This window comes from Pseudophryne corroboree, chromosome 1, assembly GCF_028390025.1.
Source record: "Pseudophryne corroboree isolate aPseCor3 chromosome 1, aPseCor3.hap2, whole genome shotgun sequence".
In the NCBI taxonomy this organism is placed as follows: domain Eukaryota; kingdom Metazoa; phylum Chordata; class Amphibia; order Anura; family Myobatrachidae; genus Pseudophryne; species Pseudophryne corroboree.
The window spans coordinates 351,792,063-351,810,885 of NC_086444.1; the positions used below are offsets into that span (position 1 = coordinate 351,792,063).

An 18,823-nucleotide genomic window follows, 5' to 3' on the forward strand; every position below is an offset into this window, starting at 1 on the left:
TCACATATTTCTCTAATGGTCTTGCATTTGTGTCAGAACCAAACTAAAACTAGATCCAGTCTCCTAAAGCATTACCATTAACCATTGCAAAATCCATGCCATTAATACTGTTGTGGCTAGCATGGGGCTTATTTCAAGTTGTTAGAATGGGGTAAAAAGCAAGTCATTTTGCACCTGGAACAACATGTTGCACATACATCTAAGTTTTAGCATGCAGGGTAAATACTGGTGGTTTTGTATGTAGGCCACACATGCTGGACAGCTTTTATTTTTACACTGCAATTTACATTTGAGTTGGGACACGTCCCACACACATCTAGGTCTTTGCATATGTCACATCTGCCCCACCTGCAGTACAACATGGTTTTCCCAAGATGCAAGTTACTACTTTTTATAACATTACTCCCCTTCCCCCTCCCCCCCCCCCCTCCCCCCTCAGAATCAGCCCCCATGTATTCTGCAGAGGACTTATAGTGACATTAGGTAGAGTATGCTGGGCTCAGAGCTTGAACACTTCAGGCATGGAGAATTTTATTGGTAAGGTATATTGGAAAACATGTGCGTGGAAGTATTGCTTGGTGTATGTTTCTTGCTATGAATGCTCTATGTAAAGAGTGCGCCATAAACTAAGCTAATAAAAAGAATATTTGGAGTTGGCAATGTTTGAGCACCTGTAGAGTGATTTCTCAGTTCTCTCCTTTGTAGGCTCACTAGTTTTACCCAAAGTGAAAGCATTGCTATATCCCATATCCTTCTCTTCTACTTCCAGTCTGTGGAGAATTGTGTATGTATCATGCGTAACCTCTCCTACCACGTCCACAAGGAGGTGCCGGGAGCAGACCGGTTCCATGACCTGGACAACAATCTGCAAAGTGGGATTGGAGGGCAGCAAAAGAAAAAGAAAGATGATGCTGGCTGCTTTGGAGGCAAAAAGGCTAAAGGTAAGTAGGGTGTGATCCTGTCAGCGTTCTGCGCATTCTCTGGTCTATCTAACATCAATATAAGCATGTTTTTATTGCATCATGCACATCCAGGCATGTGGTACCCGTCATCTTGACAGGCATGTGTTCATGATCAGCCATTATGTGTAGGCTTGTCTCAGGCTATCCCCAACATCTGCCATGCCACTTTATAATGCACAGTTTGTTTTCTAGTACAGAATATTATTCACAATGTCATGCATGTATTTTCTTCGGGCTGTTTAGACCTGCTGTTTTATTAGTACATAAGAGGGTTTCATCAGCAAAGGAGTTAGTCATTCAGGTATTATAGAGTTGATAATGGTCTATTAACGTGCAAGGTAAACAGCATTGCTTAGCTGCCTCTTTGTCTGCCACCACCCCATAACTCGTTATCACCAATGCTTGGGCAAAGTCTGGCTTGCTGAAACCTGCTCTGCCTGTGTTTATAGAGGCTGGATTCCAGCTACATTCCCTGCCATGCTCTGTTCGCAAGTATGCTGTGACTCCTTTGTCTGCCTGTAGATCCTACCCCAGGCACTTATTCCTCTGCGTGTACCAGAGCTTGAATGAAAACATGGCTCGTGCTATGGGGAATAAGGACATGAAGCAATGAAAACATACATATCTGTGTCATGTGGGAAAATAAATTAGAATGCAACACATCTTGCTCTGAAATCGCTCCCCATTTACTAAGCAGGGCAATCTTAGGGAAAGCTTTTAGTACTATGGGCCTAATTCATACCTGGTCGCAAACAGGCGATTTTTGCACTGCTGCGACCAGGTAGTCGCCGCTTACAGGGGGAGGGGGTATTCGCTGTGCAGGGGTGCGATTGGATGTGCAGTCCCTGCATAGCCCAGGACTTACTCTTGCCGTGCGATGATCGGGGCTGGAGCTGACGTCAGAAACCCTCCCTCCAAACGGGTGGACATGCCTGCGTTTTCCCAGACACTCCCTGGAAACGGTCAGTTACCACCCACAAATGGCCTCCTCCTGTCAATCTTCTGCGATCGCCGGTGCAATCGCTTTCTTCGGTCATCCTGTCGCTGTCCGGCGATCCCCGTCGCTGGGGGGCAATGCGCCTGTGCATTGCGGTGCATACGCATGCGCAGTTCTGACCTGATCGCAGTAAAAAAAGCTGGCATGCGATCAGGTCTGAATGACCCCCTATGACACTTGCTGCTGCCCAGACTGATTGATTGTTCTGTTGGTCTGTGCGCTGTGAGTGTAGGAAGTGAGACATGATGTATCTGTAGCATTCATTACTTCTAATTGGCTATTATAAGTGAAAGGAAGCCTTTATATTAGTCAATTTTCCATGTAGGAGGCAGGGCACCTACCAGACACTGCAATGGCTGAATCTGTTTATGGTTCTTGTCACTCTGCTTTACAGTAGACACACAAACACATACTCTGCTGACTGACTCCGCATACATTGCTATTTAAACATATGAATAATTCCTGCGCAAACACCATAGCAGAGTTTGTTGGGTTTATTCCAGTACAACCAGATGCTCGCTTTAGCTGAACAATTGCACTGAATATTGAGGACTGACCTAGTCATTTTCCTTTCTAGAAATGGCAATGGGAGGACAACCCCAGGTGCCTATAGTACAGTGATGTACAGTTCTGCATTGTGACTATATCTGATTGCTTTTATCTCTCCCCCCCGTGTAATGCACCTTTCTTCTCTTGCTTCCCTGCTTATTAGAGGAGTGGTTTAACCAAGGTGAGTCTGTAGATTCTTCTGCTTTATCCCTTCTTTGTTTCCTGCCTCTGATAATTTGACAAACACAGATTACTATATTACGTTCACCATTAATTCACCTGTTTACAGTGCTGGCTATTTTAAAGGTTAATGTTAAACTACTCTGATATGCATTGTAGTATTTATCCTATCCTAACTAGAAGTTATTCTAAGGGTACCCCTATCCAGTCCCCTTTTACTCCTTAAATTGCATTTGCATGTGATACACTAGCTTCTTGCGAGTTGTCATGGCAACCATCATGACGACTAACCCTAACAGTTTTGGATCGCAATCTACATTGGCAGTTTCTGTAATGCCCTCCCCATGCAGATTAAAGGGGACAGTGTGTGATTAATCTGACATCCAGTAACAAACAGGTAGTAACACTGTCTGCTGCTAGGAAGAAGCTTTTAGAACCCTGCATCTTATTATCTCTGCTCTGGTGCTTCTAGCACACTCTGGGGCAGATGTATTAAGCTTGGAGAAGTGATGAAGTGGAAGGTGATAACGCACCAGCCAATCAGCTCCTAACTGTAATTTTTCAAACCCAGCCTGTAACGTGGCAGTTAGGAGCTGATTGGCTGGTGTGTTATCACCTTTCACTTTATCATTTCTCCAGGCTTAATAAATCTGCCTCATCTGGTCTGTATCTCAGTGCCGATATACAGATCAGAGTGTGCTAGAAGCACCAGAGCAGACAGCTGCTCCCCATGCAGGAATGAGGAACTGCAGGGTTGTGACAGGTGCAGGGTGATAGAATGAACACTGCACATGATCAGTATTGATAGGTAAAAGGGGGTAGAATTGGTATTTATACTAGGGAGAATATTATTGTACAAAGACACAAAGTGGCGTCAATCTTCTGAAGGTTTGAAGATTTGTCTTTGAAGATGTTCAAGATTAACATTCACTGTGAGATCAGTATGAATTGTAGTGTTTTACATTTATAATGAAAGCAACTAATATTCTAAACCAGAAACGTATCAATAATATCTAGTAATTAGGGTAGTAATTTCACATCAGCAGCATCACTGCTGCGTATGATGAGGAATCCTTCTCCTACTCGCTGCCCACGCTGTGATATCAGCAGTTAGTTGGGTGTCACAGCATATAGACCAAAAACACCTGTGATGCCCGAGGATAATCTGATTTTTAATCTATTGTATAATAGGGGAGTACAACGAGTGGCCGGCTGTCGGGATCCCGGCGCTCAGCATACTGGCATCGGGATCCTGACAGCCAGCCAATGCCTGCAGCGGGGCGAGTGCAAAAGAGCCCCTTGCGGGCGCGCTACGTTTGCCACGGTGGCGCGCCACGCTATTTATTCACCCTCCATGGGGTGTCATGGATCCCCCAAGAGGGAGAATAGTTGTCGGTATCCCGACAGCCGGTATATAGAGTGCCACCCCTATAATAGGTCTGAATCCGATCTACAATACTCTACAGCTGTCATTCAAATGCTATAGGAGGTGTCTGTATGAAATAGCCACCTCCTGCTAGCATCTGCGATCCGAGTGCTGCATCCAAAGATCACAGTCGCTGCCCTCGGCCAGAATGTGTTAGCCGAAGCTTACTGAGACTGACCGTCTGAACCACACCGACAGGTCCAGGATTTCTACGTACAGTAATGCAGACATGGGCTCTGTGTGCCTACAAAATGGGGGAGACTTGTCCCCATTCTGTAGAACAGTCCCGGTTGTTGCCACTACTCTACCTCCCACATGCCTAAGGAAGGGCTGTGAGTGGTCAAACAGAACCCATTCTGCACGTGATTAGAATGAGCCCTGTGCATACGCAGACCAACAAACACCGGATTAGTATGTAAACCATTGGGTTTACATACTAATGAATCAGGCCCAGTTTTTGTTATGTTGGAAAATGCTATGAACCTTAATTGCAGATGACCACCTTTAAACCACATTAACAGGCGCGAGTCCTCTCCGAAGTGTCCAGTTCTTGTCCTGTCTGGCACCAACATGTGTGGACAGTGATAGTAACCCTCTGCATGAACACTGTGTGACAGGATTACTTTGCGTGGGGGCAGTATTGTATTGTATAAAGGGTTTGTTTAACGACAAATTTATTTTGTATTTGCTTTGGGGTGAAGCTGGGGCAGGATTGCGGGGTGCTCAGAATGTATGTGAGGGTTTTTTTTTTTTCAAATAAGACTCTGCGGTAGGTGCGCTCTTGTACAAGTTGGGTCCAGCGTGCACAAGTGATGACATAATTTTTATCAGCACTTGATTTATTATATACAATGTAAATGGTGGTATCGGATCGCGCCAATTTTGACGGTGAATGGAGAATTATTATAATCAGATTCTTACTAGGACTGGTTCATCTGTCTTCCCCAGTAGATTGGCTCATCAAAGACAATTGTTTATATGGAAAAGAAACACAAAGAAAAAAGTCCCAATGTGTAGTATTATCTTGATAGTAAAAGTCAAAGGGTCAAGGAAATAATGAAGATCTTCAAATCCTCCACATATATAGTGATGGAAAGGCGTAATGGGATCACCCAATAAGTGCAGAGGTCAAAAGGAGATGATGCTCACTTCAAACCTTACTTTCAAAAGGTCTGGTCCATGCACATAAAGGTATCTTTGAGTAGGTCCTGGGAGAGTGTCTTCTAAAACATTTTATGCAGGAACCCTCGACAGGATATATAAAAAAGGTGGAAACACAAGGGTATTCCAATGTGTGATACCGTATTTCAAAAGATCTCTTGGAGAGGAAGTTGTAGTAGCCCTCAAACCGTGTCGTTAAACGTTAAGGGTCACCCACAATATGTGTCTCAATAATACATGATGCTCACTTTTATGCTTACACTAAAAAGTTGGATCCATACATATAAAGGTATCTTTTAAATATTCTTTATCATCCGGTATAAAATCGTACATGTATGCTTACTTGAAGTCAGCGATGTCCACTCCTATAGCGGTTTCTTTGATATCTCCTTCCTCAGGTATATAAATCAAAAAAGGCCGCTCTCCCACATGACCCTCTCCAGGAGGGACAGAATGCTCTGCTTCTGGGCTTCCTTCTTAATGTGACCCTTAACGTTTAACGACACGGTTTGAGGGCTACTACAACTTCCTCTCCAAGAGATCTTTTGAAATACGGTATCACACATTGGAATACCCTTGTGTTTCCACCTTTTTTATATATCCTGTCGAGGGTTCCTGCATAAAATGTTTTAGAAGACACTCTCCCAGGACCTACTCAAAGATACCTTTATGTGCATGGACCAGACCTTTTGAAAGTAAGGTTTGAAGTGAGCATCATCTCCTTTTGACCTCTGCACTTATTGGGTGATCCCATTACGCCTTTCCATCACTATATATGTGGAGGATTTGAAGATCTTCATTATTTCCTTGACCCTTTGACTTTTACGATCAAGATAATACTACACATTGGGACTTTTTTCTTTGTGTTTCTTTTCCATATAAACCATTGTCTTTGATGAGCCAATCTACTGGGGAAGACAGATGAACCAGTCCTAGTAAGAATCTGATTATAATAATTCTCCATTCACCGTCAAAATTGGCGCGATCCGATACCACCATTTACATTGTATATTCGTTTCTCAGGTCTGATAACACCAGTAGGTATTGTGTTTGCTGCCTTTTGTTGTCCAGCGCAGAGTTATATTTTCTTTGCTGTATTGATTTATTATATAGTTTATCATTTGCATTACCTTTTTTTTTTTTTTTTTCATCTTAACTATTGTATTTTTTGGACGGTCTTGCTCTTTGTTCTCTTTATTTGGCCTGTTTGACTTTTTCCTTTCTTCTATACAGTTAATTATTTTTGCTTGTGGATTATGTTGTGATGTTATTGGGTCATTTCCAGGAGTATCTGTGTTGTGAGGTGGTATGAGATGTGGGAATTAACAGAAGTGTTTGGTGATTTTAGACTGTTATGTCGAAACTCTCTGGAAGTAACTCACTGACACGGGCCCTCATTCCGAGTTGATCGCTCGCTAGCTACTTTTTGCAGCCGTGCAAACGCATAGTCGCCGCTCACAGGGGAGTGTATTTTTGCTTTGCAAGTGTGCGATCGCATGTGCAGCCGAGCGGTACGAAAAAGTTTTTTACAGTTTCTGAGCAGGTCTGAACTTAGCCCTTGCGATCACTCCAGCCTGTCCGGTCCCGGAATTGACATCAGACACCAGCCCTGCAAACGCCTGGACCCGCCTGCGTTTTCCCTACCACTCCCAGAAAACGGTCAATTGACACCCATAAACGCCCTTTTCCTGTCAATCTCCTTGCGATCGGTTGTGCGAATGGATTCTTCGCTAGAAGCATTGCACAGCAGCGATGCTGTTTGCACCCGTACGACGCGCGTGCGCATTGTGGTGCATACGCATGCGCAGTTCTGCCATTTTTTTTAACTGATCGCTGCGCTGCAAAAATCGTCAGCGAGCGATCAACTCGGAATGACCCCCACTGATGGGAGACAGAATTCAGACGGTCATTACATAGCAATGTGATGACATCCGTTTTATCAGCTGTTGATTTTATTATATAGCTGACACAATGACTATGGTTGTGATGTCTACTGGTAATATTATCCATCTTAAGAAAAGCTTGAATAAGTAATCATGCTGCATTTTGTCCAATGTTTATATTATTGTTTTCAATTATAATATTGTTGCATGAAAGTCATAAATAAAAGATGTACAGATATGGCCGCATGAAAAACCATACATTATTCCTTTGACTGATACATGTGTGCATGAGCTATATGTAGTGGAGATGAGAGGTGACGCAGCTGTTAAGCAGAATAAAGTAAAATGACAAAACATTGAAATATTGAGTGTGTGGTGGATATGTGACCTGCAACGTTTCAAGAAATAATAATTGCATCGTAATATGCATTATAGGATTGTATTAAATAGATCAGTGGTTCTCAAACTCTGTCCTCAGGACCCCACACAATTCATGTTTTCCAGGTCACCTGTGGATCTTTAAAATGTGGCAGTTGGTCATACACCTGTGCCCCTGCTGGGTCACCTGGAAAACGTGAACTGTTTGAGGTCCTGAGGACCGAGTTTGAGAACCACTGCAATAGATGATTACTCAACCCAAATTAACTAAATTAAATAACAAATATTTTCTTGATATATAGTTTAATGCATTGCAACCTGCCTTTTTTGTCTAGCTCCACGTTGTTATATTTATGCCTGCAAAATAAATTATATGTCTGTTGTGCTGGGGGGGATTCAGTTCAGAAATGAGCGCATGCATGTCAATCCTCAATAAATAAAGAATTGGAAAGGTGCACTGATATACTGTGGATTGAAATGTAATTTTCTTTTCAGTGTATGCATCCCTGTGGATTGGGTCTGCTTTGCCCAAAATAACATCTGTCTTTTGCTTTCAGGAAAGAAGAATGGGGATATAGACAAGAACTTTGATACCCTTGACTTGCCGAAACGATCTGAATCTGCAAAAGGTACGGCACAGTTCTTTACTGACCGCATCCCACAACTGTGGACTTGAGTGTGAGAATGAATATGGCCTTTTGAAGGCTTGTATTTACACTTGTGTGCTGGAGATTTTCCACTTCATCTTACAATAAAGTCAACATAGATTGCTATTGGCAGAGTTGTTGAAACAGTTAATATGTCTTGGTATAGCTACTTACACATACAATAAACAGAATAATTCACATGTGACTGAATTTAAGACCAAATCATTTGATTACCCTGTTCTTTCACCATTAGCAGGTTATTAACTTGTGTTGTTAGAACTCTGGAGAACGTCACTAGAGAACCGTGCAGGAATGATCTTGTTCGAAGGTTTATTTACCCTGATTGCAGTGTTGATCAGAGAGAGCAGGGGAGCTATTTCCTCATCGCTCCTGTTTGTTTGTGAAGATTAAAATGTGCTTGTTGTGTATGGATTTATGCTCCAGGGACCCCAAAGTGTGCACTTTACTCATTTTGTTGAGCGCCACATTCTGTTTTGATTGTGTTGTGATGGTTGTGTGCGCTAATCACCATTGCTCAGCAAAGAGACAGTAGTTGATTGGAAGGGAAATTTCACTCTTGTGTATTAATTTTGATGGCGATGACAGAATGTAATTGTAAGTTACTGGACTTCTGGGGAATTTCCTGACACAACAAGGTGACATCATTGTACGTGCAGACACTATGCAGTAATTAGTTGCTGCTTCCTGCTAGGCATAATGAACTTTCATTTCACACCATTGACTTATCACTGTTTGTTTCTTATTCAGTCTCACCATGTTCTGTCTGCACTCCACCTCTATGATATGTAGTACTACAGCTTGGTGCACTGTGCAATCGATCAAGCTCCATGCAGACAGTGAGTGCTAGCTGACCTTAGAATCTTTTAGTATTGATTTAATCTGAGGCTAAGAACAGCTTGCTTGCAGACCATGATTTACAGAGACCATATGTATCAAAACATCTGTTTTATAGATTGCCCCTGAGAAGCCACAGGTACACGTGTATGCATGAGATGGTCACATTTGTGTTCCAGGAGTACAGACAATGCACCAAAGAGCATATACAAGTCTTCTGTAGAAGGGCTGGCCTGGAAACATTCTATGAAAAACAGACAGTTCTAGCTTTACCATAATTCTGTACAACCTAGATGAACATTTTAGTATTGGGAGAGTGGAAGCAGAACTCCTGGCATGGGAGGAAACGTCAAAATAGGATATCGGCTTAATGGTAAAATGACCTTAGAGGGTCCTCACTATATTATGTCCAAACTCATGGTACTATACCAGTAGGTGGATACTGGTTACATTACAGAGAAAAACTGTACTTTGAAGGCTATCAAACCAGCTTCTCATTGCACATCATTACTGCCCATATACCCAATGTCTCTCTCCTTTTGCCTGCACATTGAGGGGACATTTTATCAAATTAAATTTGTAGAGTGTTAATTTAATTTAGAACTCACATTGAGTTCTACATAAATATCTGAGTCATTCATCATGGCTCCTCTACATAAGTATCTCTTCCTAAAAACTCATTTCTGCAGAGACAGTTTTCAGATAGAGATACTTTCCTCCTGCTGCCCTTACTTATTGCTGCCTAGTTTACTGAGAATGTGCTACCTTCCGTCCTGGGGATACATGCGATATCCCGGTAGACGGGATGCTGACTGTCACTATACCGACAGCGGCATCCCCTCTGCCGGAATCCCTGCAGCAAGTCTGCTCGCCACGCATCGGCCCGGTGGCTTTCTGCACTCGCCACAGGCAGGCTCTATTGTTGGTGGCGTGGACTCACCAACCGAGTGGGAAATCCCGGACAGCTGCATGTGGAGCGTGTCTGCAGGCAGTGGTCAGATGTATGGGTGTGTGTGTATATGTATGTATGTATGTATGTATATAATATACGTGTGTGTGTATATGTATGTATGTATATAATATATGTGTGTGTTCTATAATATAGAAAAAATTATAGGTTTAATAAATAAGGTTTATTATACAAATACACAGCCCTGGGATATCTGTTCTGCTGAATAAGCTGCCGTGCTGTCACGTGTAAAAGACAGCTTGTGGCTGTACACCATCTGAGGATGACGTAAAGTTACACACTTAATTTCTGAAAATGTATGATTTTCGGAAGTTAATGAATAGACTCATTTTTTCATCCCAATTCTAAAGTATGAGGAGTGTGGAAATTAACGCAGCAGGAATGTAAACAGGAGATGTCAGTGATATCTACTGCGTTACTAGTTTGACGAAAATTAATGATACTTAAAAATACAGAAACAAGTAAAAAGGGGGGTAAAAATGTTAATTAAGGTATGATGAATAGACCCCTGACGGTGGGGTTAACGCCAGGTTACGGTCACTACAGTAGCTGAATGAATAGTGTAGACCAGTACTTCTCAAATACAGTCCATGTTTTCCATGTCTCTTCACTGAATCCCCAGTGACATCATTAGAACTACCTGTGGGTCTTAAAATGTCAGTAATAAATACACCTGTCTTCCAACAGGGACATATGGAAAAGATGCACGGTTAGTGTGTCCCAAGGACTAGATTTGAGAAGTACTAGTGAAGACAGTAGCAATGTTCAAGCAAAATGAAAGGATAAATGTTGGGTCCCCGAGGTGTTATATGGTGGGTGTAGAAAGTGCCAATTTTACATCACTGTAAGTTGGGCCATGTGATAAGATCTTATCGTAAACCATAACATAAAGAACTATAATTTTTTTAGATATTTTTATGTCCTGTTTGTGCCACTAGTGTTATTGCTGGCATTGGCAAGTGAAATCTATCAGAAAAATGTGCTTTAAGTAAAAATATGTGTATTAATATGCATATGTATTGAGCAGTGTCAGCATGTGATTACTGAAAGAAGTTACTTTAAATTGAACTTGATTAGGAAAAAGCAGCTAAAATGGTTAGTACAGCATGTTGCTCAGTTCATAAACCAACAATATGACAACAGCACATGGAGCAGTGGGAGCTGCACCCCCAGTAGATAATAGTGTGAATGATAGGTGGGTATAATAGTAGTCGAGAACCACGAGGGAGCATGTTCCTGTCTATTAAGTCTTTGCAGTATCACCACCACTTCACTGTTAGAGTGACAGCTGGTCTTACTGCTGCCTACTCTCTGCCATCCTGATGAGATCGGAGAGCTTTCTTCTCTCACACCTCATTTGCAGCATTAAAATACAGAAGAGACCTTAATGAACAAAGACATTCAATTGGTTCTAGCATAATCACTGTCAATTTCAAGCAGCAAGCTGGTATCTGTGCTTTTCAAAAGCCTCTTTATGCCAGTGCTACCTTCCCATAGGATGAGTGTGCATCTCATGTTTCCAAGATTACATACTGTAACTTATAATATCTCACTGGAGAAAAGAAAATGAAAAAGAGCAATGAAATTGATACTCTTAAAATATTAATAACCTTTTTTTATTGGCATATTCTTGTGTTTAACGAGGACCTTACACTAAAGTGACATTTATAGGTTGATAAATCAGACACATACAGCTGCAAACTAAAGAAAACACTGAAAGCCAATGTGTCAAACCTATGTTATTTATTAATTTTTTTAAAGTATTTAAAGGACCGCAAACTTTCACTGCAGCTGTTAAAAAGCTAAATATTACCTGCTCACTTCATGACAGACAGCTGAAGCTCCTCCCACATCTGTACTGAGAGGATCTTATATGTGTCAAAAAAAAAAGCTGTACCATCACTGCCCAATCACCGATCAGTACATTTTTGTAGCACAAATCAGTCAACTCTGTTTCTTAGGCTGGGTACACACTTGGCGATGTGCAAAAGATGCAAGGTCATCAAGGCAAATTATATGAGGCATACACACTGAACGATATCGTCACTGACGGCATCCACCCACACCCAGGTGCATGCAGTATCTTTAGATTTCAAGGCTTGAGTTAAAGATATTGGACATTGTTAACGATTCGTGGGAGCGCACATCGTTAACAATATACTGCATACACATTGGACGATGTGAACGATATATCATCCGATCCGCTGGTTTGGACGATATATCTGCTGCGTATGGTTGTGTACCCAGCCTTATGGAAATAACTCCTACTTAACATGGCAGCCTGCTTTAGGAGAATTAAAGACAGCAGTGTGGACAGATTGATTCATCATGTATACTAGTGTACAAATGGTAGTTCTATAATGTATATTATCCTGTTCAGTAATATAGCCTTTCATATGTATTAATGTCACATAGGGCCCGATTCAATTTCCCACGGCTAATTACCGCGGGCTAATTGATCTGCGGGGCTAGACAGTTAGAGCCCACAGGCTGCACTTAACACAGATTTAATGCAGCGCAAGGAAAAGGGTCTGTAAAAGGATGCTAGCCTTGGTGTAAAAGCCCAAGGCTAGCACCCTCTTCCCATTGTATCTAAGGCTTCATAGGCTTTTATTTATTCTTTACACACATTTCATACTGATTCATAAACTGGATGGGAATTTTACATACTTTTTCATGGCTTTGTGAAATGTAGTTTGGTGTGTATATAAACTTAAAAGGTAATTTCTCTCATGCTCCTTATAACTGTCCGGACAATGCAGCACTTAATGTGATGATTTGTGTCCAGTCCTTCCTGTTCTCAAATATATGTACAGGATGAGAGAAGCCACGGATTAGGATGTCTGAGAGTTTTGGAAAGGTCTCTTAGTGTTGTTGCTCATTCCTTATTGAATGGTTTTAACCACAAGAATTTCCTTCTAAAAATACTCTTTAAATCACAGAGAGGCGGCTGTGGGGACAGAACATGGCCAAGAATCAACTGTTGCTATTCATTCTCCATGCTAGTAATTTGCAGAATGGCCTTTGAAGCATATTGAAACCTCTTTTTACTTCAGGCCGTGCACACTTTAGTTTGCAGCCCGGAGCTCCTTAATGTTCCTAAATACTAAATGACTTTTCCAAAGTTGGTTCGGTTTCTTTTACATAATAAAAATCATATTCCATATTAATGAACTCAGTCAGTACAGATTTATCAAGTGAACAACTAAAAGTTTTAGAAGTTTTGTTCTTAAATACTGACTTAATATGAATATATAAATACAAAGGGGCACTTATTTGATGATATTACAAATAAATCTTAGGTGGACAAAAATATTTCTTTTTTTTTCATAAATAAAACTTATTATTTATTATTATTATTATTATTATTATTTCTTAATCGGGGTCCATGGTCTCCACAAGGTTAACACTGGGGTATGGAGGGTGGAGACCAGGATAAGGCACTGAACAGCTAAAACCCCTTTCACATCGCACAAATAACCCGGTATCGACACGGCATATTGCCGTGTCGAAACAGGTCAGTGTACGATGTGAAAGCTCCTTTGCTGAATTAGCGGGTCGCCTGACCCGGTAATTCAACCCGGTAAAAAAGAAGGGTTATTACCGGGTTGAATACCGGGTCAGGTGCAGTGTGAATGGGAGCCGTTCCGATGCTACACGGCTCCCATTCACAGCATAGGGAGAGGCGGCGCAGGAGATGAGCTCATCTCCCAGCGCCGCCTCCACCCCCGCCCCTGCTGCTGCTGCGCCCCCCGCTGCTATGGCAACCGACCCGGTATATTGCCGGGTCGGAAAGCCAGCAAAGGAACGCAAATGCCGGATCCCACCTGGTAAGGACACGTTTCTCTTACCGGGTGGGATCCGGCATTTGCGATTTGAAAGCAGCATTAGCTAGTGAGCCTCCCAGGATGCATTGGGCTCCTCTCCTCTCATACCCTTTTTTTAAATACTTAAACCATTCCGTATTTTATCCAGCTTGTTACACCAAGTTCAGCTGGCTTTGGATGGCAACAATAGAAGAATCAAATGGACAACACGGTGTAATTGCAACTATTAAAACCTAATTAGTATATGGTGGAATGTACGGACTCCTATAATTGGGTTAAAACAAATATATTTTAATATACAGATATGGGGGGATTCAGTTAGCTGCAATAAAGCGGTACGTTAACGCAGTTATGGTCCGAAAATTCCGCTTTATCACCTGTATGCGTGCTCCTGTTTTTTGCGCAATCCAATTAGAAATGTGCGAAAACAGCATTCGAACGACCGGGGGCACAGCCAGCAGAGAGAAGCTCAGCGCTGAGGACCACCCATTTGACAGCTCTTGTGGTGTATTATGCTGGAGCAGCCAGCCAGACTGAGCAAGGTGAAGTACCGGCAGGAAGTACCTTACAGAGGACAGAAGGGAAGTGTGCGGCTCAGCGCGGCTGGCATAGTGAGTCACTGTCACTTGACTCCGCTCTCAGCCGGGTGTTGGGAGTCACAAGGAGGAATCCATCTCGAACAAAGTTGTAAAGATGTGGGGTGTTAGTGTGAGGCCATGCAGCAGTGTATATGTGTGAGGCTATGCAGCAGTGTGTGTGTAGGTGTGTTGGGCTATGCTGCAGTGTGTGTGTGTGTGTGTGTGTGTGAGGCTATGCAGCAGCGTATGTGGGAGGTCAAGGAGACAGTGAGCATGTGAGGCTTTGGGGGGTAGTGAGTGTGTGAGGCTATGGGGGACACGTGAAAGTGTGTGAGACGTCATGGGGGCAGTGAGTGTGTAAGGCTTCTATCTGATATCTATATCCCTATCTATCTATAGGGTCGGGGGGGGGGGCACCAACATAGATCTTGCCACCAGGCGACTGGGATGAACTTACGTCACTGAGCAGTAATATACATATATGGTTGTTACCTACGGTATGAACAAATATGTCCCATCCAAGCCATACAAATGTAGTTAGAGAAAGGCACAATATGAAAATATGAATGTGTATTTGCTTCTCCAGTTGAGCTAGTATTGTTACTTGCAAATGGCTGGGAAGTTCCTATTTAGGAGATCAATCAACAAAACACATCAGTAAAAAAACAAAAACACTAATTTCCAAAGTAAGATTTTCTTCACTGCGTGACATACCTGCTTTTATTTTTTATTTTTACGTTTTATTGATTTTGTTTAAGTTTAGGATTATTTTCATATTCATATACAATTATGTTAATTATTAAAACGTTTGTTTTAAGACCATTCCATTGGTCACTCTTTCCATTTTATTTATTATTTCAGTTATGCAGTTAGTTAATGCAGTGCGCTGTCTTTCTGGGTTTTATTTTGTGTGTTTTCTTTGCTTATGGTGGACACAGTATATTGGATGGTTGCTTCTTTCATGAATAAAGCTTTGCTATATCATACTTAAGCTGGGTACACACTGGCCGATATATATTGGCCGTTCTGTTGAACGACCGATATATCGCGGGCCCGCCAGCCTGTGTGTACCAGTGATATTTCCGTGAACGCTGTCACTCAGACCCTCCTGCACACACAATTACCACTCTATCTACAGGTATATTGGTGTATTGTGTTTATGGGTGATCAGCTCAACTGGGCGGGCGCATGTATGTGCCCGCCCAGTTCGTGACATCAGCCACGATGGATCGGGCAGTGTGTATGCACAACACTCTGCCCAATTCGGCTATAGATATATCTGCAGATATAGCTACCAGTTTATACCCAGTAGTGCAGAATTTTTCACTTCGGTTTGGGTGACCAGTCCAGAAGACAAACTAAAAAGGTAGTTTTATGTATAATGGCCCTCATTCCGAGTTGTTAGCTCGCTAGCTGCTTTTAGCAGCATTGCACACGCTAAGCCGCCGCCTACTGGGAGTGAATCTTAGCTTAGCAGAATTGCGAACGAAAGATTCTCAAAATTGCAAATAGAAATTTCTTTGCAGTTTCTGAGTAGCTCGACACTTACTCTGCCACTGCGATCAGTTCAGTCAGTTTCGTTCCTGGTTTGACGTCACAAACACACCCAGCGTTCGCCCAGGCACTCCCGCGTTTTTCCCAGAAACGGCAGCGTTTTTTCACACACACCCATAAAACGGTCAGTTTCCGCCCAGAAACACCCACTTCCTGTCAATCACACTCCGATCATCAGAACGAAGAAAATTCCTCGTAATGCCGTGAGTAAAATAACTAAGCGCAGTAAGCGACTAATCGCAAAATAGAGAAAATCGTCATCGAGCGAACAACTCGGAATGAGGGCCAATGATTTAGTGAACTCCTTGACAATTGTTTACACGACTTTTTTAAGGTTAAGCATTTCATAAGGAGCCTGGTTTATATTCAGACTGTTCTTCAGCTAGCGTCTCGTGATGTTTAAAAGTACACATTGCTTCTGTATCTACTAGTTTAACAAGGCATCCATTATCCTATAAATATTTTGGCCACTTTAAGTTGATGAGCAACAAGTTTCATGGGTTGGAGTTTTAGATCACACATTCCATATGCACATTTTATTTATTTATTTATTTATTACTAATAACTTATTTGTTATTTTTACTATATAAATTACTGTATATGGCATGATACTTTATGTCATACACTGTCTAATGCATCTGAAATCTGGTGCAAATGTTAGTGGCTAAATAGCTGTTCTGTACTAGTGCTAGATCTTGTTTTGATCACGTTTCATTATATTGTAAAATATGTTTCTACAGTTTACTCTAAACTGGGTACACACTGGCAGATATACCTGCAGTTCAACTGATCTGCAGGGTTATGAAGTTCAGCAAAATAAATCTGGGGACAAAACACCATCAAAACGACTGCTTTCAAAACTAGAAGTGTTAATAGTTTATTTTTATAAATGAACAAAATGCAAAGTGAATGAACAGAAGGGAAATCTAAATCAAATCAATATTTGGTATGACCACCCTTTGCCTTTAAATCAGCATCAGTTCTTCTAGGTACACTTGCACACAGTTTTTGAAGGAACTCGGCAGGGAGGTTGTTCCAAACATCTTGGAGAACTAACCACAGATCTGTTGATGTAGGCTTGCTTATATCCTTCTGTCTCTTCATGTAATCCCAGATAGACTCAGTGATGCTGAGATCAAGGCTCTGTGGGGGCAGTACGGACAGTGTAATGGTTAGCATTACTGCATCACAGCACTGAGGTCATGGGTTCGATTCCCACCATGGCCCTAACTGTGAGGAGTTTGTATATTCTCATCGTACTTGCGTGGGTTTACTGTCACAATCCAAAATATACTGGTAGGTTAATTGGATCCCAACAAAATAAACCCTAGTGTGTGTGTGCATGTACATGTGGAAGGGAAAATAGATTGTAAGCTCCACTGTGGCAGGGACTGATGAGAATGGCCAAATATTCTCTGTAAAGCACTGCGGAATATGTGTGCACTATATAAATAACTTGTAATAAATAAATAATATCATCACTTCCAGGACTCCTTCTTTATGCTGAAGATAGTTCTTAATGACTTTGGCTCTATGTTTGGGGTTGTTTTCCACTGCAGAATATATTTGTAGCCAATCAGACGCCTCCCTGATGGTATTGCATGATGGATAAGTACCTGTCTGTATTTTCAGGAATATCTGGGGATATTCTCATGCCCTACCATATAGCCTCATATAACCTTCTACGCCCTATTTGCTCCCATTTCTGTGATTAGCTTCTCATTGTCTGGAAGGTATAATATAGCCCTATAGTGTCCTCATATTGCAATTGTGTCATGCTACATATGACACATTATGCATTTTCGTATAATCCACCGCCTTGACCACTACAACCTTTTTCATATCTAGCCTTTCCCTAATCAGTCTGTCACTGCTACAATCCCAAAGGCCACTGTGAAACCGATGTCCCTTTCTTCTGCTTCGCTTTTTTGTGCAAACTTAAAATAGCCTCATGAATCCAATTTAAGCTACTCACCATCTCCTTCATCCAAAGACCCTAAAAAACGCTGTCATCACAAGGTAGTCTCCTGATCATGCCCTCATAGGCCTGCCTCTGACCTTCGCCTCTCCTCCTTTCTTATGTCCTCCTCTCACTTCCACCTACAATTATTTTAAATAAAGAAATAGAAAAATTAACATGTATAACTGTTTTCAGGAACAGCATTGTTAATTTCTACAAATTAATTGAATGAAATATGAATTAAAATACCAAACCAAGTAATCACAAACATACCCTTAAATTAGTGCACATATACCTTTTCTATGCCTAATAAAAAGTTAAGGGCTTTATCTTGTGGGAACTTTGTGACTAATTGTTCTTTTCAAAAGACCTTATGTACAGTTGTATCTAGTTTCTAACATTATATGACACTGTCATTTCAGTGTCGGACTATTATTTGATAACCAAGCTGATCGTGTAATGTTCTCATTGATATTTCAATAAAGCACTTATTAATAATAATAATAAAAATAAAAAAAAGTTGTAGGAGACACCGCAATCTAAACCCTTGTTCAGGATAAATGATGCACACACATTATGCACTACATAAAATATGTATAAATAATATACTAAACTAGCATATATAATTGCACATTATGATGCAGAGTTGAGTGCAAGTCTGTTTGCAGAGCATACCTTGTGAGTTTTGCTCTACACATAATCCGGAACTAAGTCATATGCATTTACATCATCATTTGCATGTGAGCTGATGTAACTGACCTGTAAAAAGCATTTTCACGTGGACAATGTGAAGTGAAGGGGTATAATTAAAATTGCACACTATACAGAGGTGTAACTAGGGGTGTGCGGCCCGTGTCGTCACACAGCGTGCAGGCCTTTGGGGGTGGTGCAGTTGC

General features: G+C 41.6%; 1 protein-coding gene across 11 annotated transcripts in view; it reads left to right on the forward strand.

The window, feature by feature from the left end:
* Positions 1–18,823, forward strand: part of ARVCF (ARVCF delta catenin family member) — a 1,509,311-nt gene that overhangs the window by 1,441,796 nt on the left and 48,692 nt on the right. For 10 of the 11 annotated variants that reach the window (XM_063964728.1, XM_063964731.1, XM_063964729.1 and 7 more), the window contains 3 exons: positions 770–941; positions 2,672–2,689; positions 8,094–8,165. In XM_063964728.1, coding sequence (XP_063820798.1) covers positions 770–941; positions 2,672–2,689; positions 8,094–8,165 — 262 coding nt within the window. The remainder of the gene's footprint in view (positions 1–769; positions 942–2,671; positions 2,690–8,093; positions 8,166–18,823) is intronic. The other variant, XM_063964733.1, reaches the window with a different exon arrangement.